The sequence below is a fragment of the Danio rerio genome, chromosome 3, assembly GCF_049306965.1.
Source record: "Danio rerio strain Tuebingen ecotype United States chromosome 3, GRCz12tu, whole genome shotgun sequence".
NCBI classification, from domain to species: Eukaryota; Metazoa; Chordata; class Actinopteri; order Cypriniformes; family Danionidae; genus Danio; species Danio rerio.
In genome coordinates this window covers 32,699,020-32,724,020 of record NC_133178.1, presented here as the reverse complement: position 1 = coordinate 32,724,020, position 25,001 = coordinate 32,699,020, and the positions used below count along the sequence as shown (strand labels likewise).

General features: G+C 35.5%; 1 protein-coding gene across 50 annotated transcripts in view; it reads left to right on the top strand.

Annotated features, from left to right (window-relative positions):
• cacna1aa (calcium channel, voltage-dependent, P/Q type, alpha 1A subunit, a) overlaps positions 1 to 25,001 on the top strand; it is a 156,211-nt gene that overhangs the window by 22,726 nt on the left and 108,484 nt on the right. For all 50 annotated transcript variants that reach the window (XR_012401092.1, XR_012401089.1, XR_012401095.1 and 47 more), the window contains 2 exons: positions 12,924 to 13,029; positions 13,197 to 13,336. Coding sequence is in view for 41 of the 50 variants with exons in the window: in XM_073944635.1 (XP_073800736.1) it covers positions 12,924 to 13,029; positions 13,197 to 13,336 (246 nt within the window). In the remaining 9 variants the exon portion in view is untranslated. The remainder of the gene's footprint in view (positions 1 to 12,923; positions 13,030 to 13,196; positions 13,337 to 25,001) is intronic.

The window sequence follows — 25,001 nt, the reverse complement described above, 5'->3', positions numbered from 1 at the left end:
ATTTTCTGGGTTTAAATACATTTTTAGGGTGGGATCAAAATTTGAGACATAGAGTGAATTTGCAAGTGGAGTGATGACACGTCGGTTTCTCATTATTATTCATAGTGGAGTTTTCTTATCCTATGAGAAGACCCTGCTTCTTAATTATTTATGAGAGCACATGCTTTCTGAAGGCAGGGCAGACCTGCCAAGCTATGAGACCCAATGACTGGATGAGATGATAGCAAGGGTTGTATGCATTTGTTTCCATGATCCATGGTGTTTGTTGAATGTTTTCCCCACGATGCTGTCAGGGCCGATTCAGCAAAGCTGTTGGTTTGTAGCAAGCATTTATGTCGGGTAAGCTGTACAAGATTTGTAGAATGGTGGAATTATATCAGTTGACTTTGTTACCATTCATACACATCGCCTATTCATGCTGCTGTGTTCGCCATAGGTTTAAAATCCTCTACATTCCTGCCAGGGTCAATGGTTGGATTAGACAGGGCAAGAGACCTGCTGCACAGCCATCCACTGTGTCTGAATTCAGATCCAGGCATTCAGGAGAAAAGAAGTCCTCCTCATTTATAGTGTTCATATAAACGTGATTATCTTTATGATGATATAAAAAATGTGGTTACGTGTAAGTGAAATTGCGAGTAACAAATGTAGCAGGACATTAAATTAATTACTTTTTATTTCTTTGCATTTTAACTTATTAAGCTATAAAATCAGTGGTCTCCTCATGGTTTGTGTCTCATTTTGTGAGCCTACTGACAGTTGTTCGCTCCCCTCTTTTTTAGCCTGCTCTGCCGGCCACACCCACTCCTTTCTCTGCTCGCAGAGCTGCATGCGCATATCGGAGCATTTTTTGAACCTCAACTTGAACCGAAAAAGGGGGGGTTTTATGGCCATTTAAAAATAAGCATGCATCAGCCTTTACCAATATATTGTATAGCTGCCTATAGATTGAGCATCAATACTTTAAAGCAGTCATGTCTCTTTAGAGGACTTGGACTACATAACTAGTTTCATACTGTATGGAATTATTTTTGCTATCTCTTGAAGAATCAGTGTTTTAAAGAGACTTTCAGTAAAGGTAGTGACAACTCTTAAAATGTTATCAACAATATTTTTATTTGTGTTCTGAAGAAAAGTAGCCGATCACAGAAATTTCCCTTTTATGACAAATTTGTCTCCCTTTTGCTGTTCCGACTGTCCTTGTGCAATGTAGCAGAGGTGTGTAGTGAGATGTTTTACTGGCGTTTCTTGCATCTTAGGCTAGCATTGCACTTCTAGCTGCTCATGTTTTTCCTCTTTCTCTTTGGTTCTGTATCTTGTGTTCTAGTAGTGAATTATTCATTTCTGTGGCTGGGTGGTATGTGTGCGTATGTGTGTGTGATGCTGACTTGGGAGAAATCTATTTTGGGTGCCGAGTGAGGAAAAAAGATGTGGTGGCTTGAATTTTCATGCTGGTGCTTAAGTCACGTGCTGTTGCCACTGCCACACACCTTTACTTACCTGCTACATTTTGTCCACCAGATACTCTCACAAACACATTTACATCAACACCAACGTCCGTAATGCTGCTGTTTCATCATTACTAGCACTTGCAAAGACATATTTGGTAGAAATGCTTGGCACTTTATTTGTCAAATTGTAGTTAAATGTGTTTAACGCATATAAGATGTTATTTATTCCTCTGATTCTAATCTTTAGTGTCACTTGAGTCATTAGAAATCATTACAAGATACCAATGTGCAGCATTTCTTGCTATTATTTCTTAAAATAGCTGTGCTATTGATTAAATATTTTGTGTGCGTGTGATACAATTCATAATGTTTTAGAACTCTTTCAGTGGAAACAAGTAAAACACAAATTGAAATATAAATATTTAGTAATATTATAAATGTTTTTACTTTCACTTTTAATCAATTTAATACATTCTTGCTGAACAAAAATATTACAAATCTTACTGACCCCAAAATGTTGAACATTGTAATTAGGAACAAAATTAAATAGAAATTAAAAATATATATACATAGACCCAAGGGAAAATATACACTTTGAATAATCTCCCAATGCATAAATTAATACATATGAGATATCATAAAGGGGCTGATACAGGAATTAAAGGGAACAGCATTTCATAATACTTCCTATAAAGCTAATAAGCTTACTGCACTCTTCAGCCATGCGTTTCTACTGCTTAAACACATGCACATAAATGGTATCAATGCTAATCCTGTCCTAAAAGACTGATTTCTGAGCGCTAGGGGTATATAAAGGGCAAATGAGCGATTAAAGTGAGGGGAAGAGATGGAGAGAGTGTTAGCGCTTGTAACTACAGGCCTGCATAGCTGCATTAAGAGAGGGAAAAGCGCCGCTGTTTCTAGTTAATAAATTATTCAGGCTCCAGCTCCAGAATGCAAGAGATAGAATTAGAAAAGCAAACAGCCTGGGACCTTACAGCCAGATGAGGAAATCAATACATATTTACATTTCACTGGCTGGGCTTCTCGGGTCGCTCTGTCGTCTACTACCTCTAATTACCTCACCACTCATTCTCATAGACACACACACACACACATATATAAATACACTTACTGACTGACTGACATGCTCACCGTATCACTCCGAGTTACTGTATTAGTGGATTAGCAAGCAGTTGTCTGATTGCTTCAACTCATTGGGTTTCTGTGCATACCAAGTTCCAATATGTCTAGTCAGCCATTTTGTTACCGCTGCTTGTATAGGATTTTGTAGATTGCAACTCTTCAATAAAATCATGGAATGATGAGGAATGCTTGATGAGCCAAATCTGCACTGATTGCAAGGCAACATCTCTGCAGTTCTGCCATTTATTATTGGCTTCTGAAATGATTGTTCAAGTCAGCATGAAAAAAAATGCATCAGTTTATGCTTGTTATTGATTTTTATTGCGACCGATTCAAATACTACATCGCATAATACTACACACTGATTCCTGAATTCATTTTAATTATGTCAACCAAAAGAGCCAATATGTATTATGGAAGTAAATGAGTAATTTATTGACACTTATTGTAATAAGTTAACAATAAGTGTAAATAAATAAATAAATAAATCTTAATGAAATATCATACAGGCAGGAATATTGTTCCCACAGCTTTATAAACCATTCGTTTATTGCATAGATCCATAGTCCTCTCCAAATTTAAAATTACAGTTGCATTTATGTCAACAGACTCTACTTTGCTTCATTTCCAGGGCAAAATATTTAGCTGTTTTTATGCCTTGGCAAATTGTGGATAAATGTCATTTCACTTAAGATATTTAACAACTCACCAAAATGAGGAGATTTGAATATTCTACCAGTGTTTGTGCACTTTACTGCATGTGGATTGAGTTAAATTGTTGTTAAATACTGCGGAATAAGTCTGTTTCATGATGTTTTCAAGAAGCTACACAACCACTTTTTTACCCTTTTAAGAGTTAAGGTATTTTAAAGATGCAGTCGGTGATCTGCCAAAATGTTAACCGTTACCATAATAGCTTTGAAAACACAGTCCCTCCCCTGCCGTCCAAAGCCACGCCTACTGAAATTACAAATGTGCACCGTAAAGATGACAGAAGACAACCCTCTAAATCATGTCATTCGCCAGTTAGAAAACTTTATAGTACATTATAATACTACAATTCTGAACAAAAACTGTATTATCTAGCATGTTTTTTTAGTTGTGTACACTATTAGAAATAAAGGTACGCAAATTGTCACTGGGGTGGTACCTTTTCAAAAGGTAAACATTTAGGTCCACATTAATACCTCAAGGGTACATATTGGTACTTAAAAAGTACAAAAGTGTTCCTCTTAAAATTTGTTGGTACTAAGATATACTTTTGAGATACCAGTATGGACCCTTTAAGTACAAATGTGTACCTTTTGAAAAGGTACTACCCCAGTAACAGCTCTCGTACCTTTATTTCTGAGAGCATAGCAAGCAAAACTTGTCATAATGTGTAACATTTCATACATGCCAGGATTGCTGGTCTCACTCTCCTACTCGATTTGTCCTGGAGCGACTATGTCACTATGCTTGGTTGGCCGGTGGGGTGCATGAATTGAACTTACTACTAAGCCATACTTGCATGCTATCTCAAACCGAATATTCAGAGTAGCACAGTAAACAATATTGGGAGCACGACACCGGCTGTCATTGTTCAAAAATTTGAATATACAAGCAACTTCACCTCAGTAAAGTAGGTTAGGTGGAATAGAGCTATCTACTTATGTTTTGTTGTTAAACTAAATAAAAACCTACATTATCGATGCTGTAAAAGGTCTTTTATGAAATTGAAAGTTTGACATCAAGCTTTCGCCGGAAGATTTCAGTTTCACTTCTGTGCATATATTCCATTCGTAAAACAACAAAATCTACATCTTTGCATGACTAAAATAGTTTTGAAACATAACATTACCTGTCTAAAAGAAACACCTCAGCCAAGGTGCCGTCCATCTTCCAGCATGCAAAAGTAACTGCAATATTGATTCAAAATTTTAAAAGTTTTGATTCAGCATTTATTTTTTACCGCTCTCTCTCATGTGCATGTTAATGCGCATTCACACACAAACGGCGGATCTGTCTGTGTGAACAGAGGTGCGCACATGCACAAATCTACATTTGTTGACGGACAGTTTGGGCTACTTATCAGAAATATTAGATTATTGTCCTGACAAATTTTAATTGGACAAAATTTTTTAGTCTTATGCTTTTCCCAGATTATAAAAAAAAATATTAATACATTTAGATTATTTAATTTAATCATTACTATCGGAATGTGAAGAGCAAAACAAAAAATGTTTCTGAATACAATAACTTACTGCACTTTTAAGGCCTGCACTACAGTGCTGGCAGAGATAAGGTATACTATTTAAAATCTATTAATTTGAGTTTCTTATATTTTAATTATTGTAAATGAACATGTATGTGTAAACATTAGAGACACCTCCAACATCTAAAATCAGCCAAAATATCTAACTTGAAAGCACTGCTTCATTCCCATCTGTTTATTCATGATGTTGAACAATCCTTGGAGGATGTATCTGGAATATGTAGGGGAAAAACAAGATGAAAGACAAAATACACATGTCAGATTTTCAAAAATTACATGCCAACTGTAATTTTCAGATTATTTTCACACGACACACACTCATCCTACAGAATTCTTTTTTTACTGGTTGTTGTTCTTAATCAGTATCAGAAGGACTAAACAATAGTTCAAAATAGAATGCATGGTGTTAAGTGTAAAGAGACAGCTCTGAATGCTAGTTTGCAGGTAATTCTAAAATAAAATGGGCTTGGTTAATACAATCTTTGCGCATGTTTTAACTTTTTTTTTGCACAGATGTTTGTATATGATCTTCTATTTCCCCAATGACAAACCTACAATTTATAAAAACTGTCAATTTTCATATGAATAAAATTGTAGCAATACTTACAATTAGCAGTTAATTCATAAAAAAATTAATGAGTTACTTTATGTTCCTGGAAGATAAGTTTAGACGGGATTCAGTTGAACTAAATTGTTGGAGAAGTCTGGCATAGATCATTATGGAGAAGCATGCCTTCCCTCCCCAAATCAATTTCGATTAAAAATGAGGTCAAGAAACATCAAAACAAATGAATCATTCAAAAAAAAAAAAAAAAATCAATTATGTGCCTTTTAAAAGGAGCTTTCTTTTTATATGAACTTTAGCAACTTCAGTTTAAAACACTTTTAAAACTGTTGAAAGCTCAAAACCAGTGTCTCTCTTCTTTACTGCCTTTCTGTGTTTGTCTTCTACCCACATCTGCATCTTTCCGTCTTTTGGTCCCATTGCAGATGATATTCTTTTCCTTCACTCAGTCGTCTTGTCTGAACTTGTCTCTCCATCTCTCTCCATCCATCTCTCAGTGGAGCGCTGTGTCAGGCGGCTGTGCTGACGATGCAGACTGCACTTGGCTGAATGGAGATGGGCTGATGGAGGGAGATGATGAATGCACAGGTTCAGTGGGAGAGGTAGAGTGAGGGAGCAGCAGAATAAAGGGACAGGGAGAGGCAGAGAAATGAAGGGATGGAGAAGGAAAGATTGACGTTATACATGGTGTGCAGGGAGAGTGTGAGAACAACAGATTCAGAGAGAGAGAAGATGAATGCAGGACTTTTGAAGGACACTTGACACATACTATTTGTGTATACAGTACCATTCGAAAGTTTGAGATTGATTAAAAGTTTTTTTTTTTTTTGGCTGAAGAAGTAGTTTTTTTCTTCAAAATTTGGCTAAAATTGTAATATTTAAATGAAATTACATTTCTAAAATAACTGCTTTCAGGTTATCCGCAGGCTCTTAGAAAATCTTGAAGTTTCTTAAAACTTAAAAGCTAAGTTTTAGGCCTTAGAAAGTTTTAAATCTGCAAACATAATGTGTTTTTAACAGGTCTTAATTTTCCTTTGTTCATGTGTAGCTACCAAATCTGGCCATTAACACCCATACAATCACCCACAATCCCAGTCTTAATAAAACTTTTAACTTTTTGTTTAAAAATAACATTAAATTACTTTCCTTAAAGTAACATTTGCTTAAAAAATTTCCATTTATTTACTGCTGAGTATACTGATCTGACCTATTGTTTTTTATTATTAAATTATTATTATTATTATTATTGTATTATTAAATGTATTAAATTAGAATCACTTTTAGATGGGGCAAGTGAAAATCTTTTCCAACTGGGATAAAAAAAAATCCTTAGCCTTTAGCCCTGTATAAGTCTGAAATTTAAATCATAATGATCTTAAAATGTCTTAAAAAGTCTTACATTTAATTTGGTGAAACCAGCAGAAACCCTGTAATATACATGTATATTACAGCTGAATGTTCAGCAGTACTTCAGTATACAGTGGCTTCAATGTTACACTATACATAATCCTTCAGAAATCATTAAAATATGCTGATCTCATGCTCAAGAAACATTCACTGCTGTTCCCAATGTTGAAAACTGCTGTTCATTTCTGCGAAATTTGTGAACTATTTTTAAATAAAACGATTACAATAGAAACCTCTTTAAAATTTATAGAATTGTTAAAACATCATTTAACCCATTATTGATAAGAAAAAAAAAAATAAGGTAAAAGTAAAACTAGGTAATAATGACTTTAAATAATTGAACAACAGACAGTATACCATGAAATTAAGTTTTATTCAAAATTTTCTATTTTGTGAAGTCATTTATAACTGGCATCTTTCGTTGCTTCATTATTTGATTTATTTTTCCTTTGCTTCTGCAGACTTTGCTCAAAACGAGCCATCAGGAAGCAGTAGAATGACCTACTATGTTAAGACACTTGCATGGTGTGATTTTTCAGTCATGACCTCCTGTACCAGCCTGAGCCCCTCTCTACTAACAGAAATGACCTCTCATAGCATCCAGATAGCATTCGCAAGCCTAGTGTCAGTGACGTTCTCTTAACACACTCACAAAATCAGTGGAAGGGCAGTTTCTCCCTTCCTTTGTTTCTCCCGCTTTCTTTTATCTCAATGGCATTGCTATATATAGTGTTGTGCAGAGGGAGGAAGGTGGCTTCGTAATTAAAGTTTGCAGGCAGAGCACATCATAGCATTGTCTCATATTCATCCTGCCTTTAAATGGGCGCCTTTTTTACAATGGGGTCTTCAAAGCACCAAAACACACGCTGCGGCCACATCACACTCAGGCCTCCGGAGCGGGAACAGGATGTCTATTCATTCAATATTCTAGAGACAGAAAGGAAAAGCGCGCCACTTTCCCTTTCATCATACCATCCCGACTGTTGTGTTTAACGCACACTCAAATAGTATTAAAATAAGACCCTAGAATGATTGCTCACAACAACACCGATATCATTATGCATGCATGTGGAAAAACACATTCGGAGCAAAGGCTAATTAAAAGGCACTGAGGATGTTAATGTGTTGAAATGCTGGATGGACTGCAGGCAGGGTATTACACTCTTTACAGTACAGAGCCTCTGAAAGCCAGCCAGATCTCTCTTTCTCACTCTGCCTCGACAGATATTTCAGCTTATGTCTCACTAAAATGAATCATTGACTCTTTTTTTTTTCTTAGTAATGCCTCATGCTGTTTTACTCATTACAACCTGTTCGTTCCGATGATTGTTTTTGTTTCTGGAGGTCAAACAGGATGCTGTGGCATGTAGGCTATTAGGGAGAAGTGTTGTTTGCCATTCAATACTGAGTTAGGGGTGATTTATTCTTTTCTGAATATAAAGTAGCAAACTCATTCAAAAATAATTATATTAGTTAAAAAATTTGTCATGACAAATGTTGCATTTTGTTTTGAAAAAGTCTTGAAGTGAGAAGGTTTATGGGCGTAAAATGTATTTATTATTCAGGGTTGACCAAGCTGGGAAAGGGCCCTGTGAGTTCTGTGAGGTAATCCAGTCACACGGTAAAAACGACGCTTATGGCGTAATACAGAATGTCATGAAACATGCCAAATTTACATGAACAAATTCACAGAAAAACTGTACTTAATCAGGTTGGGAAGTGTACATGTACTAGTGTTTGTGAATATAAAGCCTTTAAAAGAAGCCTTAAATTAAAAGTGTGATCAGGACAACTTGTCACAATAAAAGTTTTTTTTTTTACTTAAATATTCTTCTTTAAGTAATAATAATATTACTACTAATAATTAAGTAATTACAATGTGAAGAATAATCTTACAGTATGTCTCAAACATAAATGTAACAAAATTAATGTAATTCATTTAACAAAATTGTATAAATTAATTGTAAAGTTGTACATGATTTAGCTTGTTCATTGCAAAAACTTGATTGAACCAATAAAATAGAGTATATGGACATTGTAAATTGGGGAATAAAACAGATTATATAGGGCACTATTGGCAAAACACTCCAGAAAATGTAACAAAATAAAAGCAAAATTTAAAAACAAGTGTGAAATATTATTAAAAACTAGTTTATTAATTATACTAATATAACACCTGTGATTAAATAAAAATGCACCCTATCTGTTCTGTTCTTCATTCATTTAATTAGGCTTTTAAAAATCTACATCATAATTTATAATCTTTGTTCAAAAGAGTCTCAAACATTAGTTGCATCAGCAGTTTTTTTATTAGGGTTGGAGCAAAACTGTGCAGAGCTTCGGCCCTTTAGGAATTGAGTTTGAGACCGATGTTTTAAAAGAAGCCTAAAATTAAAAATGTCATCAGGACAACTTGTCACAATAAAAGTTTTTTAAAACTTCAAAAAGTGACTGAAATGTTTTCCTGTTGTACAGTAAAATATTATTTGTCAAGTAATAATAATAATATTACTATTAGTAATAAACTAATTACAATATGAAAAATAATCTCAGGAGAAACAGGAAGTTATAAATGTAATGAAATAAATGTAATTCATTTAGGAAAATTGTATAAATCTGATTGTAAAGTTGTACATGATTTAGCTTGTTCATGGCAAAAACTTGATTGAACCATTAAAATAGAGTATATGGACATTGGAAATTGGGGAATAAAACAGATTTTATAGGGCACTATTAACAAAACACTCCAGAAAATGTAACAAAATAAAAGCAAAATTTAAAAACAAGTGTGAAATATTATTAAAAACTAGTTTATTAATTATACTAATATAACGCTTGTGATGAAATAAAAATGCACCCTACCTGTTCTGTTCTTCATTCATCCGACTTTTTAAAATCCAAGTGATTATTTTATCTTGCAACATTATTATTATTTTTTTGACAATGAACCTGGCTGCATCAATGTTGACTGTAATTCACATTAAATCACTTAGTTTTCGGTTTTTTTCAGATTATAAAAGAAAGATTCACCACTTCCGTTGCACTGTGACTTGAAAATGTCTGACGTCTTCATAGGCAGCTCCGTAGGCTTTGGAGCAGTGCTTGTGTGTTTGTGACAGTCCTGTTATCCATATCATAACCACCCTGAAGTTCTTGTGTACAGTGAGCCAAAGAGGCATGTCACTTTGAATCACACACAGTCTCTAACCTTCTAAGCTCGTGCTGGTTCTCAACACACATTCACGCGTACACAAATTGGCCTGCAGTAAATGCGAGCGGCGAGTGATGAGGTCATTTAAAGCATACAGAATCTGCCTGACTCATACATCCTCATCCTCGGAATGTATTACTTCAGCATGAATACCAGTTTATTCACCATACGCTCAACCAGCTGTATGAGGAGATGGCGCGAGAGGCTGTTTGGCCCATGCAGAGTGAGCATGATGCTATGCTTCACTCAAAAAAATCACACTTGCTGTTTGCTCAGACTACTTATTTAAAATGAGCTGAAATAACACAATTCTTGAGTTTTTTTGGGAACAACCAAATTGTTTTACTTTGTTTTGTAAAAACTAATGTTGAAGATGAATCTCAGGTGACCTCTGTAAAACCACTGTTGCTTTTTACCTTGATTTTGCACAAGGGACTTAATGTGGAGTTTGCTAAGTAGCCGGGTTAGCTCAGTTGTTTGAATGTCTTCCTACTATTTTTGAATGATTCTTTACTAATGCCTTAAGAGTCTAAATTGTTGTGTTGCAGTTTACACAGCCTTTAAAGGGTGTACTCACACTAGACAGAGTTGCCTTGAACTTAGCTTGAGTGTGATTTGTCTCAACTGCCCCAAACTCGCATTGGATTTTTTACTTTTCAAGCCAGAACATACTTCATTATCGATGCTACTATTTAGAAAGAATCCGGAAAGAAACACTCACTACAGTTTGTGTGTTATTTTGAATCACTTGGGACACTGGTTGATTGACCACAAGGAGTTACCATCTTTGATAAACTATGACAGTTGGCGTTCACTGTGGTATCAAATTTGATTAACCCTTTATTGTTTACTACTTGGAAATTTTTTTTTGGCCCACATGAATTGAATAATATACTGATACAACTCTGATAAATATTATAATATTTTATGACAATGATAACCTACGAATAAAAGGTCAACTAGATGGTTACGATGCCTGTTAAAGAGTTAAAACTTAAGTCCTTACTTCATACTCGCATCCAATACCTCAGTTTGTCATGGGGGCAAAAATTAAATGTTCCTGAATGAAATGAAAGTGCTGAATTGCAGTTAAAGTAAAAAGATGTCAAATGAAACACCCGAAATGAAGGGCTGCATGGTGGCGCAGTGGGTAGCACGGTCGCCTCACAGCAGGAAGGTCACTACTTAAAGCAAAGCCTCTGCTGGGTCAGTTGTCATTTCTGTGTGGAGTTTGCCTGTTCTCCCCGTGTTTGCGTGGGTTTCCGCCGAGTGCTCTTGTTTTCCCCACAAGTCCAAAGACGTGGTACAGGTAAACTGGGTAGGCTAAATTGTCCATAGTGTATGTGTGTAAATTAGTGTGTGTGGATGTTTTCCAGTGATGGTTTGTAGATGGAAAGGCATTATGATATGCTGGATAAGTTGGCAATTTATTCAGCTGTGGTGACCCCAGATTAAAAAAGGGACTAATCTGAAAAGAAAATGAGTGTATGAATAAATGAATGATACCTGAAATGGCATGAAACTCCAGAGGAAACGTGGATAGTATGGTGACGCAATGACATTAATCGAATTATGTGCTATAACATGTAAAATGGGATCATGAAATAAACATTCAAAAAGCAACAATGGCCCACCACTGCCAACCAAACCAGGTCTGGCCAACCGAACTGCGCTCAAAGTACTCACACTTGTCATACGAATCAGGATTTGGGGGTCAAACACTCGGGCATGATTTGGATAGCTTATTTTGAGTACACCTCGAGATTAATTAATTATATAAATATAGAGAGATATAATCAAAAATATAGGTAAATGAAAGTTTTATAAAACGACTATTGCTTCTCTATAAGCTTCCTCCTCTACCAAAGCAACATTTCAGATGTTGTGCATCATGGCTGGCCTGACCTTAATGCTCCCATCAAGTCCATTTTAGATAGAGTTTTTTATGCACTTGCTGAAATTTATTCAGTAAATATTTTTAATTGTAGTTTTTGTCTTACTGGATAAAAAAGTTTAACCTACTCAGTCGGTAGCATCTCTTTCCGAAATTCATGTGCAACTTAAGGGTTTCCATTAAGCATGTTTATGCTATACTTCAAAATGTGCATAAAAATAGGTAAATGGAAACATAGCTACTGATTTCTTTATGAATTTTTGACTTCAGTCTTTTTAAAGTTTGATGATGAGCATATTGTTACCCACTGCACCCAAATAAATTACACTTGGTTTTCTCACTAATAAACTGGTGAGCAATTCCAGCTGCAACATTGAACCAATTGACCATTACGATTCCTCAAATTATTCTGTTCTCTCATGCTTCTGTGAATGGCTAAATATTTGGAAGACCTAAATGTGTTGGTGACATTGTGCAGGTATTCTAGAAATCACAGATTTGGAATTTTACAAACAAATTTCCCAAACTTCGCTTTCTATGGCTGAAAGTCTTTGGGTTTTTATCTGCTGTTAGGGGGTTCTAATCACTTCAGAACAGCTCATCATCTTGTACAAACAAAACTGGAAAGTTAGGCAGCCAGTTAAATGGGTATTGTCTGAATATGTATAATATAATGTATAAATGTGTTCTTTTAAATTGAGTGTGTTATGTAATTTAAGTTTTTGCTTATGCCTTTCGGAATGTATGTATGAAAAATTTTAAAACTAAGTAGGACAAAACAGTACTGCATTTGGGAAAATGTAGATTATTCTGTCATTTTAATCTCCACTGTACTAAATGTAAATATCGTATAGCTTTGTTCAGGAACTGGAGGCAAAAAATCTTCCTTAACATTTCTTCAAGGGAATGCAAAATTGAACAGCTGTCTGTGTATTACAGACATTTCTAAATCTGTTGTAGCGTTCATGTTAAATTCCTTGACCTATGATTCTCACTCCATTTGAGTACATGATCCTGGCAACCATCATCGCTAACTGCATTGTCCTGGCCCTGGAACAGCACCTTCCAGACGGGGACAAGACACCTATGTCAGAGCGTTTGGTAAGTTCAGGTCTTGTTGATCAATGTTACTTTGTTTCTAGAAGCTACATACTGTAACTCAACATAAATCCCAGAATATAATTGGTCTCTGTGTGATTCTTTTTTGAAGAAATGGTAAACTCACTCTTGTTTCCCCATGTCCATTTGTTTGTCTTTCTCTCTCACAGGAGGACACAGAACCCTACTTCATTGGCATTTTCTGTTTCGAGTCAGGCATTAAGATATTAGCTCTGGGATTTGCCTTTCACAAGGGCTCCTACCTACGAAATGGCTGGAATGTGATGGACTTTGTAGTGGTGCTTACTGGGTAAGTCTGAACAAAATCTGCATGCTTAAAGCGATCACTAAGAATAAATTGTGTATTGTTTATATGCCCATCCTGCCCATTTAGTTTTAACAGTCATTCTCTAGAACAGGGATGGGCAAACTTGATCCTCGAGGGCCAGTGTCCCTGCAGAGTTTTGTTCCAACACTAGTCAAACACACCTGAACAAACTAATCAGTGTCTTCAAGATCACTAGAAATCTATAAGCAGGTGTGTTTAATTAGAGTTGGAGCTAAACTGTGCAGGGCATTGGCACTCCAGGACCGAGTTTGCACACCCCTGCTCTAGAATCATACAAATTTAATAGGGGAAATTTCTCCAAAATAATTTTGATACCTCGACAGAAACCATTATTGAAAACACAAATTCTTAAAAAAAAATAATAATAATAACGATAAGTGTTTTTAATATTGTTTATATTGTTTACATGTCTATTTAGGTTTTTTGATTGCTTAAGGCAGGGGTGTCCAAACTCTGTCCTGGATGGCCGGTGTCCAGTAGAGTTTATCTCCAACTTGCTTCAACACACCTGCCTGGAAGTTTCTAGTATGTAGTAAGAGCTTGATTAGCTGGTTCAGGTGTGTTTGATTAGGGTTGGAGCTAAACTCTCCAGGACACCGGCCCTCCAGGACCGAGTTTGGACATCCCTGGCTTAAGGCAACTTTACACACCTAAGATAGTGACCTGTTTGCTCTCTACTTGTACTTCACAATTCACCAAACAGAACAATGAAAAATACATAACTGCCAATACAGTGACGCCTTCCCTTACTCACAGCTCCTAGACTCAAAGTATACAGTTGTAATTTAAGTGTTAGTATATTTCGGCCACCTCTTAGCAGCATAAAGCTGTAGGCATGTTTCAGATGATATAATAACCTTGGATAAAAATATCACGGTTTCATGGTATCATGGTTACTGCTCTAAAATAAGTTCTTTTTAAATGTGTGAGTAAAAAACAAAAAACCTTTTTACCCTATTGAACACTATATATGTTTTTAAGGAAACATTTATAATATTTTGGAACAGTAAACATATCAGGCTTAATAATTAAAATAAATAATTGAATTCAGCTGTCTTCATTAGTTTCAAAAACACAGAATTATTTACAATACATTAAAAAAACACACAAAAAAACTTACCTATACCTTATGGCCAGTGGTACAGTACGGTTCGGTTTGGTACGCTTTTATGGCCGTTTCCACTGTCAATAAGCGTACCGAACCAAAGCATACTGAGAAAGATAGAGGGTACCAAACGGTAGAGCAACACGCGCAGCCGAATGCTGATTGGTTACAGAGATACGTCACGAGCTCGTGGAGCTACACAGAATGTAAACAAAGGAGCCGCCATGTTCTAATACACAGCTGAGAGATTACATGGATATACTATATGCATATAATAACGAGCCATGGATGACCCGAGCTCAAACAAACCTTGTCGTCGTCTTGAAGAACAGACACAAAGCCAAGAAGAACAAAATCTGCCGTGTCCTGTTGTTGCTTTACGAGCCCGTCTAAAAGTGTGAGCGGTATTCGCTTTCTTCCAGGAGCTCACGATCTCGTCTATATTTGATATAACGAACTTCTTGAGCTGATGATAATAACGTGTGCGTGATTATTGAAGTGTCTTTGTCATCTGATCCATTCAGAAAGAAAAGGACAAGCGCGAGAGTGAAGCGCAGTAAAAAAGGAGAAGCACAGGAGCAAAATTGTTTTAGCAACCTGAATCATGAACAAACTGTCATGTTTATCATCGCCTTTTGGACTATTATGAACTGGGAATGACAAAACTACTCTCTAACAGAGCTTATGCATGTTCTGGTGAAGATTACAGAATCATTTGAGAGGATTGTGCTGAGTGTTGGCTATATTGCATGTGTTTTAGAACTTAAATAAGTTCTAAATGTAGGATGTGTGTAGTTTTTCTGCAATTAATAATATATCGGAGACTGTAAGGGTCTGTATGTGTTCATATATGTTGCATCTATATATTTATTTACTATAATTACAGACGTTACAGTAGCCTATTTTGCACTGTCATTGATTTGCTGTTATAATCAAATCATGTTCATAGAAATGTTAGTAATAAACATTTATAAAGAAGTATTTATGTGCATAAAGCATCTGTTTAGTGGGAAGTACTTCTCATATGATATGTAAAAGACACGTACGGTTGTACTATAGACATTTATTCGAGCGAGCATGGCGTCGACTTAAAATTTGTCATACACCACGCCCACCAAAAGGGTACCCTTTGTAGTGGAAACGCAAGCCTGATAAAGGTGACCCTTACCGACCTAAACCGTACCGTACTGTACCAGTCAGTGGAAACAAGCCATTGGGAATGGTATAACAGAAAATGTTTATGGTTTTAAAACCTTGACTTTTCCAAACTGCAATAAACCTTTAAACCAGTTATTGTCCCATGCCTCTTAAGCAGTCACTTTAATGCCACTTCAAAAACATTTGTACCATCTCTTGCATGTAAATAAAGCATTTAAGGCTAAACTTGTGCAAATTAGTAAACACCATGCACAGCATTTTCTATCTAAAAGTGCAGTCTCAACCACCTTTGTTTCCTGCAGTCACAAACATTTAGAACTAATCATACTAAATTGTGGGTTGTGTTTTTAAATGGCTTTTAGGTTTTTTTAATACATAGATAATATAGCAAGTGCTTTTAAAAATATATTGAAATATGCCATATAGGGAAAAAGACATACGTTGAATAGGTACTTGAAGCCACTTTAGCTGTTGTGTGGTTAATAGACTTAAATAGATGTTTCAGGTACAAGATACTGCAAAAGTAAAGCACACATGTATAACAGTAATACACAATATTTATGGGAATGATTACATAAGTGTTTACAAAAAGCTGTAAAGATATGCTTGATATGCCATAAATACATGCTGATGAAAGACTGAAAAATGCTTTTATTTTCGTCATTTATACAAACTATTTACTGGTATAAATACCCTACTACAATGTTATATTGTTAGCAGTTTTACATTTGAGTTGTCTGACCTCTAGATGTAAGTATATTTACTATTTGGCTAAGAAATTTATTATTTTCGCAAAAAAAATTGCATGAATTATTCATTTTGGTTATAAAAGATGAGTTAATATTCTTTCAGTGTCTATGTAAATACTCCTGACAGTTTTTGAAAGCATTGATTGGGTTCCAATACTGCAGTAGAAAAGTTGCTATAACTAAAGTTCTGATGCTTTTGCCACCCCTGCCACCTGCTTTCCATATGCAGCAATGGCATTAATTGCACCAGGCAGATTGCATTGATTGGGCACATCTAAAACCAGCCTAATTAGCATATAAAGAATGTGCATTTGTGCAGAAAAGAATGAGAATGACTTCATTTAAATACACCTGATGCACTGGTACACCAGCACAGATAACGCCTGGTTAAACTAGATTACGGGTGGCTGGTGAATAAAACACAGGTGCAAAAGTGGTTGAACTGCATAGTGAATTTGTTCCACAAACTCGTTTATATGCCTGTTTGTATTTTAAACATCTAGAAAAGCTCTTTAGAATATTGCCTGTGGTTATATTCTGTTGTTTTTCATATATATATATATATATATATATATATATATATATATATATATATATATATATATATATATATATATATATATATATTTTTTTTTTTTTTTTTTTTATATTTATATGGATGATTGATTTTGCAGTTTTTCCTCTGTGAATTACACATGGATGCATGTGTGTGTATATGAGTTGGAAGCACACAGCGAGTGATATTGTGTGCTCCTGACCTAATGAGCTCATGGTGAGCCCAGATCAGAGCAGCGCTGCAGATACAAGCAGTGAGGACATGCTACAAATGTCAGCAGAGAGAGAGAGCAAGACAGAAAAAACAGACAAGCAGGAGAATGGGTGATGGGACAGCTTAGGGCTGTAGATGAGCACAGTTTTTGCAAAGACAGTAGCATAACAAGAAAGTCTGATGGTCACATAAACGTTGCCTAGAATATTTGTTTTCCTGTGACATGTTAGGCATGCACTGTAGTGATTTAAAACCTGTTCAAACCAGCTCTGAATCCAAGTATACATTTACTGGAATTAATGTCAATTATTACTATTAGACTTTAGAATTCATTTGCTTCAGTTAAATGTTTCTTTGATTTTCCGCATCTTAATTAATTAATTTATTTTTTGTTTGGGGTGGTTAGATTTATCTTGTTGTGTATTTAAAAAAAACCTGTTTACTGTTTTCTGTTTGAACATGTTAAAATGTAATTTATTCATCCAAAGCTGAAGTTTTTGCAGTCATTACTCCATTTCTCAGTGTCACATAATATTGATTCAGCTTCAAGAAACATTAAAACAGTTGGCTGCTTTGCAAGTTTTTTTTTTTTTTTTAATAGAAAGATTTTAAGTACAGCATTTATTTAAAAAGGCACCTTTATTATTTAAAATCACAGTATTTAATAAGAAAGTAACTATATTGAATAATATCCATAAAGCATCTATAAAGCATCTCTAAAGCATCTGAAGCAAGTCATTATTCAAATCTAATCAGTTTGTTGTTAATTTAATTCAGTTCATTCATTTTAAAACAAGTTCAAGTGGCATTCAGTAAGCTCAAGTGTCATCAATCTCGTCACTACTCCTGTTGTAAACAAACACGCATGAAGCAAATACCCAGTATATAATCTTGCAGTTTCACAAGCTAAAATAAGAATTTATGTTTGTGCACTTTGCAAAACTGGTGTTGGTGAAACCTTTGGGGCGGCTTAACTGTTTTATGATCTAACAAAAAAAGAAGTTAAATGAATATTTAAACACTGAAATGCAAACTTTTGGCTAGACGTAATAATATATTTACAAACAAAATTGACCACCATGTGCAGTTTTCAGGTGCAATTTTTGTTTTATTTTTTGCTCAGCTGTCAGAATGGAATTGTAGGAAATTTCAGGCGGTGATGGATACATCCTTGCTGCCTTTAAAAATCAATGAGATGAAGGGAAAAGGGAGAAAGGAAGTGAAGCTAGATTAGAATTTGGACAGGCTTTGAAATGCATCTTTCGTAGGTGACATTTTCCAGCTTTCAGTTTCAGCCATTGAGATCAAATGAGAAACAGAAGATAAGAGTTAAAAGAAACAGAACACGGGAAAACAATGTGAAACAAAGTCCACAAAAAATCTAAAAATTATCACTTAGTATGGAATGTCTTTTAGAAAAAAAAGTGAGCAAAGGGAGATAAGGACCTCTATCAGGTGGCAAAAAAAAAAAAAAAAAAAAAACATTGTTGGACAAATACAGGTTCATACATCGGTTTTCCTGTTGCATAATTAACAAAAGGGACTCCAAGTTTATTGTTTGTTAGAATATAATATGTAACATATCTAATTATGAAATATAAAAGGAAACCAATAAAATAACAATTGCATCTTTAGGGAAAAAGAGACTCCTAAAGTATGACACTAGCATCCTTCGCACTTATCTGTGATCAGTTTTGATTGTTTTTTAAAATGACAGTATGACATCAGGATATGCCTAACATATAGTGGTGTGCTGTTTTTTCTTTTAATTGTTGGGTAGAGCAATTCCTATAGATTTCATCATAGACCAAAAAACAACAAGTAGTTTCTGTGATTGAAATAGTACTGATCATGTTGGTATATTTTCATGATTTAAATTCACAATATTTGATGGAGCTCTACCATGTACAGTAGGTATTTAAAATAAGTCTTAGGATATTAAAATTAATCCTGAAAGAAAGTCAACCGATGCAGTGATTTTTCACGTATGGTAATATGATCTAATTTACAATTTTGAACCGTCTGCAATCTAGAGATTTAATTTTGTTTGCTGTAATTTAGTGAACTGCAGTAATCAAATCCCGAAATGATAAATGCATGAATAACATTTTCAATGTTTTTTATAAAATAAAAGTTTCTTTTAGAGGTCATCAACGCAATCATGTTTCAAGTCAAAAAAATAGTTTTAAGAAAACTGTACTGTGCAAGAACAGATTCTGTAAGATTGTTTATTTTTTCTTTTACTTGCTCATTACTACTTAAAGTTCAATATTTTACCTGTAAATTTTGCTCAATTACAATCAGAGACGTAATTTTAGATTTTTAGATTTTTTTTTTTTAGCTGTAAAAACTTGTTTTAAGTTTGCCCATTAAAAATGCTCAATCACACTTATACTTGTTCTTTAGTGACAAAGTACATTCCGTTATGTTATGTTATGTTATGTTATGTTATGTTGTGTTATGTTATGTTATGTTATGTTATGTTATGTTACAGTAAGTGTCGTATATTTAAGAAAGCATTTTGGTCAAGTTGGTTTTGGTTTTAGTTTGGCGTCAGGATTAAATATCCATGCCGCATAGGTGAGCACATGATAGGTGTCTTTTTCTTTAATGGTGTTTGTGTCTATCGTTCTGTCTTGTGTTGACATTGTACAGTATGTAGCACATGGCTAATGATTAATTTTGTGTTTAGTTTCATGTGAACACACGGTTAATGAGTTCTCATTTGCTGTGTGTTCTCATCCTGTTTGATGTGAGTACATGGCTTTTGTTTTTTTCCTCATTGTGCCATGTGCTCACCTGTCTATTGTCAAGTCCAAAACACCTTGTTATCCCATTATTAGTTAATTCTGCTCTCCTGTTTGTTTATTGATTTTGATTGGTTCTTTTGATTGTTCATGCATCCAGTCTTGTCTTATTCTGCCCTGCCAGCCCAGTCAAGTCAAGTTTTGCTTTGTTATGGTTTTTGTCAAAATGTTTGATGTCTTTTGTTTTAGATTTGTTAAATGAAGACCTGTTTTTAGGGCAGCACAGTGGCTCGGTGGTTAGCACTGTTGTCTCACAGCAAGAAGGTGCTGGTTAGGCTTGGCCAGTTTGCATTTCTGTGTTTGCATATTCTCCTGGTGTTTGCGTGGGTTTCCTCCAGGTGCTTCGGTTTCCCCCACAGTCCAAAGACATTTGCTATAAGTGAATTGGATAAACTAAATCAGCCATAGTGTATGAGTGTGTGTGTGTGTGGAAATGAGTGTGTATGGATGTTTCCCAGTACTGGGTTGTGGCTGTAAGTGCATCTGCTGTGTGAAACATGTAGTAGAATCGTTAGCGGTTCATTGCACTTTAGCAACCTCTGAAATAGACTAAGTCAAAGGAAAATGGACGAATTAATGAACACCAGGTTTTAGTTGCATTTAAGTTCTTGTTTCTTTTGTACACAGACAACTTTAACATAATGGTCCTAATGCACCGGCAGATCATTTGACTTGTTTGTAGTTTGTGTCTTCTTAAATTATTCATTTATTTTTCATTTGTAGGTTATCTATAAAAGGCATCTAGGGACACCGTTTAATTTCAACTACATCGCCAGTTTTAGGGAACCAAAACTATTCAATTTAATGTTGGATTTGTTTAGTTCAGACATTTGTATAAATCCTTTCCTTAATTTCATTAAAACTAGCTAACACCTTTTCCAAGACAGTCATTTAACTTAAATGGTAAATACAGTTTGCTGTCTGAGTAGCAGTGAAATGATACACTGCTTTTATGAAAAATCTGATCTAGCGGGAGCATAAAGGAGAACAGAAGTGGGGCTAAATCAGAACCTTGTGGAATACCATATACTGTATATATGACAATTACTGTCAAATTCAATGTCTGTCCTCCTGTAGTACATTACTCCTGAATGTCCCTCTCCTTCAGCTTTCATGTTAGCTATAGCCTTTCTGTCTTTCTGTTTGCACATCAAATTTACTCATATATCCCATTTAGCTTGTAATTTAGAGAACTGGGCCGAAAGCAGAGGTGCTAATAGGTTTGCTCAGGCTGATATTGCCACTTGACCTACAATTCACAAGCGCAATTGATCATCCGTAGAAGCCCAGTTAGCATGATGGCTAACACAGTAGCGCAGGGTCTCCTGCACCGTTATTGGTAGTTTAACGCATGGTGAGTGTTGTGAAAAATGTGCAGGAGACTCGTGTGGCAAAAGCATTTATCATGCAACGTGCTTCGTCACGTCAGCAGTGAACTGATTCTCAGCTCTGTCATCCTGTGAGTTGTACTTCATTCAGACTGAAAAATGTAATGTGTGTGTGTGTGTGGGGGGGGTTCTCTTTCCTTTGAACTTGTTGACTTTTCAAGGAAATATTTGTACAATTTTAGAAATAATCTTGGTGTAACTGACTTGGGTATAAAGCTGTATGAATATTTTTATTTAAAAAGAATAGGGTTTTAATGATGTGTAATTTACAATTATAAAAATGAATGTTAGATTTAAGGAGCAGGGCAGTGGCCTTACAGCAAGAAGGTCGCTGGTTTGAGCCCCGGCTGGGTCAGTTGGCATTTCTGTGTGGAGTTGGCATGTTCTCCTTGTGTTTGCGTAGGTTTCCTCCAGGTGCTCTGGTTTCCCTTCAAAGACATGCACTATAGGTGAATTGGATAAGCTAAATTGTCCGTAGTGTATGTGGGTGAATGTGAGTGTATGGGTGTTTCCCAGTGATGAGATGCAGTTGGAAGGGCATCCACTACGTAAAATATATGCTGGATAAGATGGCGGTTAATTCCGCTGTGGCAACGGCAGATTAATAAAAGTATCGAGCCAAAAAAATAAATGAATGAATTTTTGATTTTACAGCGATGACATTAACAAAATTTGAGTTGGCATAGTTTCAGGTATTTTTGTGCAATATTTAACTTTTAAAGGATGAATTAGTTTTCTTTACAAATTCAAGATAAGATCCACTCATTAAGCAAAACAAAATATAAATTAAACATCTAATTGTAAATATAATTGTCTCCATATGGTGCCAGCACTGACTTGAAAGTCTTATTGGTAAAATTTTAAAAGTCTTAAAATATCTAAAAACAGAAACAAGACAAAACTCAGTTTTCAGTCATTCATTCATTTTCCTTCAGCATAGTCCCTTTATTCATCAGTGGTTGCCACAGTGAAATGAACCGCCAACTTATTCAGCATATGTTTTACACAGCGGATGCCCTTCCAGCTGCAACCCAGTACTAGAAAAAAACCATATACTCTAGTTCTCTCACTCTCTCTCACACACACACACACACACACACACACACACACACACACACACACACACACACACACACTACAGCCAATTTAGTTTATTCAATTCATCTCTACCGCATGTCTTTGGACTGTGGGGAAAACTAATGTGAACATAGGGAAAACATGCACACAAAAAAAAACAGACAGAAATGCCAACTGACCCAGACGGGACTTGAACCAGCGACCTTTTTGCTGTGTCGCCAACTGTTGTAGTTGTTATTATTAGTAGTAGTAGTATTAGTAGTAGTAGTATTAATGTTTGCGGTGGTAGTAGTGGGGAGTAGTAGTAGTAGGAGGAGGAGGAGGAGTACCAGAAGACAAATTTTAATATATTTGCAACAAAAAAATATCTTAAATTTAAAGAAACAAACTATTAATGATTTCTGTTGTCATGTTTGTCATTACCTGAGATTAAATAAATTGAATTTAAACTACAACACAAAATGATTAGCAACATCAACAACAACAGCAATAATACTTGTCATCAAAATTACAAAAAACAAAGCCTTTTTTCAACATTCAAAGAAATATTTGTAAAATTTTAACTACAATTCAATAAAAGTTAACCTAGACAAAGCTTTTGTCTTACCTATACTATAATTTTATTACGTATAGGAATGTATACTATACTATTATCAGTCGTGAACAATTATTAATTATTATGTATGATTTTTTAAAAATAAAAGAGAAATTTTCAGACAAAATAAAAAAGCAAAAGGGTTTGGAAAATGTATGTTTTAGCACTGCACCATACATACCCTGTTATATATATATTTACAAAGGTATAAGCATATGACTCTCTTAGTTATACTGTGTCCTCCATCTATATGTACTGTGTTTATATGTATACATACAGAATGAGAGTCTCCCATCTGAGCTTTGTGAGACGGTGCGTGTGTGTAAATGGGTCAGAGGGTGTGTTGGCTGCAGTAGGGAGGAGAGCTATCGCCCCGTTTGCCTACTGCAGCCATTTTCTTTCTGCTCCCTCCTTCCTGAGTCTTCATCAAGCGCACTGAACATTTGAAGTAGGCTGAGCAGTTAACAGATGTGTATTTGTGACTCGGATAAAAAACAAATACACCGTAAGCGAGGGTGAAAAGGAAAAGGAAGTGAGTAAAAGAGAATCTGAGAAGGAGCGAGAGCAGCTGCTGTGGCTGGTGAATGAATTGCAGCTTGATCTTGGGTTTGTCTTTCCATGTTTCCTGAGGTTTAGCGAATAGAATAGAAAAGATGCAACTGGAGAAGCAATAGGTTGGAAACAAGCAGTGGCAGAGAGAGAGAGGGAGAGAAAGAGAGAAAGAGCGAGAGGAGAAGTAGAGCAAACCAATGAGAGCGGTCTGTGCAGGAGCTGCTGCAGTAACCTGTTTTTCACTACTGCAGATGATCAATCATCCAGCAAAGCCTTGAGACACGAGCCCCCCCTCCTCTTGCACACGCTGATTCTCTCTTCGTTCACAGCTGTTTTCTCTTTGCTGTGGTAGGTAAATGGCGGATGTGTCTTTCAGTTGGGAAACACTTTGAACATGAAATGATACGTCCCTCTCAACACCTTAGCCCTGGTCCTTTGATTTAGCACGCATTCATACCTTTCTCTTTTCCCTCACTCTTTTTCTTTTTTGTTAGAAATATACTAAACATTTGATGTAAAACAACTGCAACATAAAGCAGCTTCAGCATAAATTAATAATATGTGCCAATATAGTGTGGTTAAATTACTAAAATAGTAGAAACATGCAGTTCAGCTTTGCTAAACACAGATACATCAGCTGAAATACAACCTTTTCTAACAATATTGACAAGCATCCTATGAAATATTTTTCAGGCAGTTCACACTGATAAAAGCAGGGACTAAGCCGAAGGAAAGTGAGCAAGTATAATAGTTAAACACTGAAATTCTTGACAGTTGCATGCAAAAGTAATATGAAATGAAATTATGACATGAAAAGGGTAAAAATGCTTAAAGGGTTTTACCCAAGCGGTAACCTCTCCCTCGGGAAGCCAATACGGAAGTAACTAAAACTGCAATTCATCGAAATTCTGCTAGTCCTGGCTCCATAATAGAGCAAATTTTAATTGAGCCCACTGTTAGAATGGCCAACTTGACAGTGGAAAAAAGGTGTTTGCAGCCTGGTACAAAGAACGATTTTGGGTCATATAGCTAATATTACCCTTCATGACAACTGTAAGGGGGTGAATTTTTTTATAACTCTTGCATTTTCTTTATATTAGGCTATATTAAGTTTGCATAATTAAGGGCGTGGCTACTTGAGTGACAGCTAGGTCTCGCTGGTTGCCGTCACGTCAGCTGACTCTGGCAGATTAGCCATTAAACTCGGCATATTGATCATATTTTTGTTTTGTTTTATGTGGCTTTACACTGTCAGTTGCCTTTTAGACTTATTTCTTACAATTATCAGATGATATGGGATGCTGTGTGCACTTAGTTGTACTCACAAACCATTCACGTGGCCTCCGTTTCCCATGTGAGTAGTTATATACTTATACACCATATCTATAAATGTATTTGTTTTATTTAGAATCATTTATCGTTTATA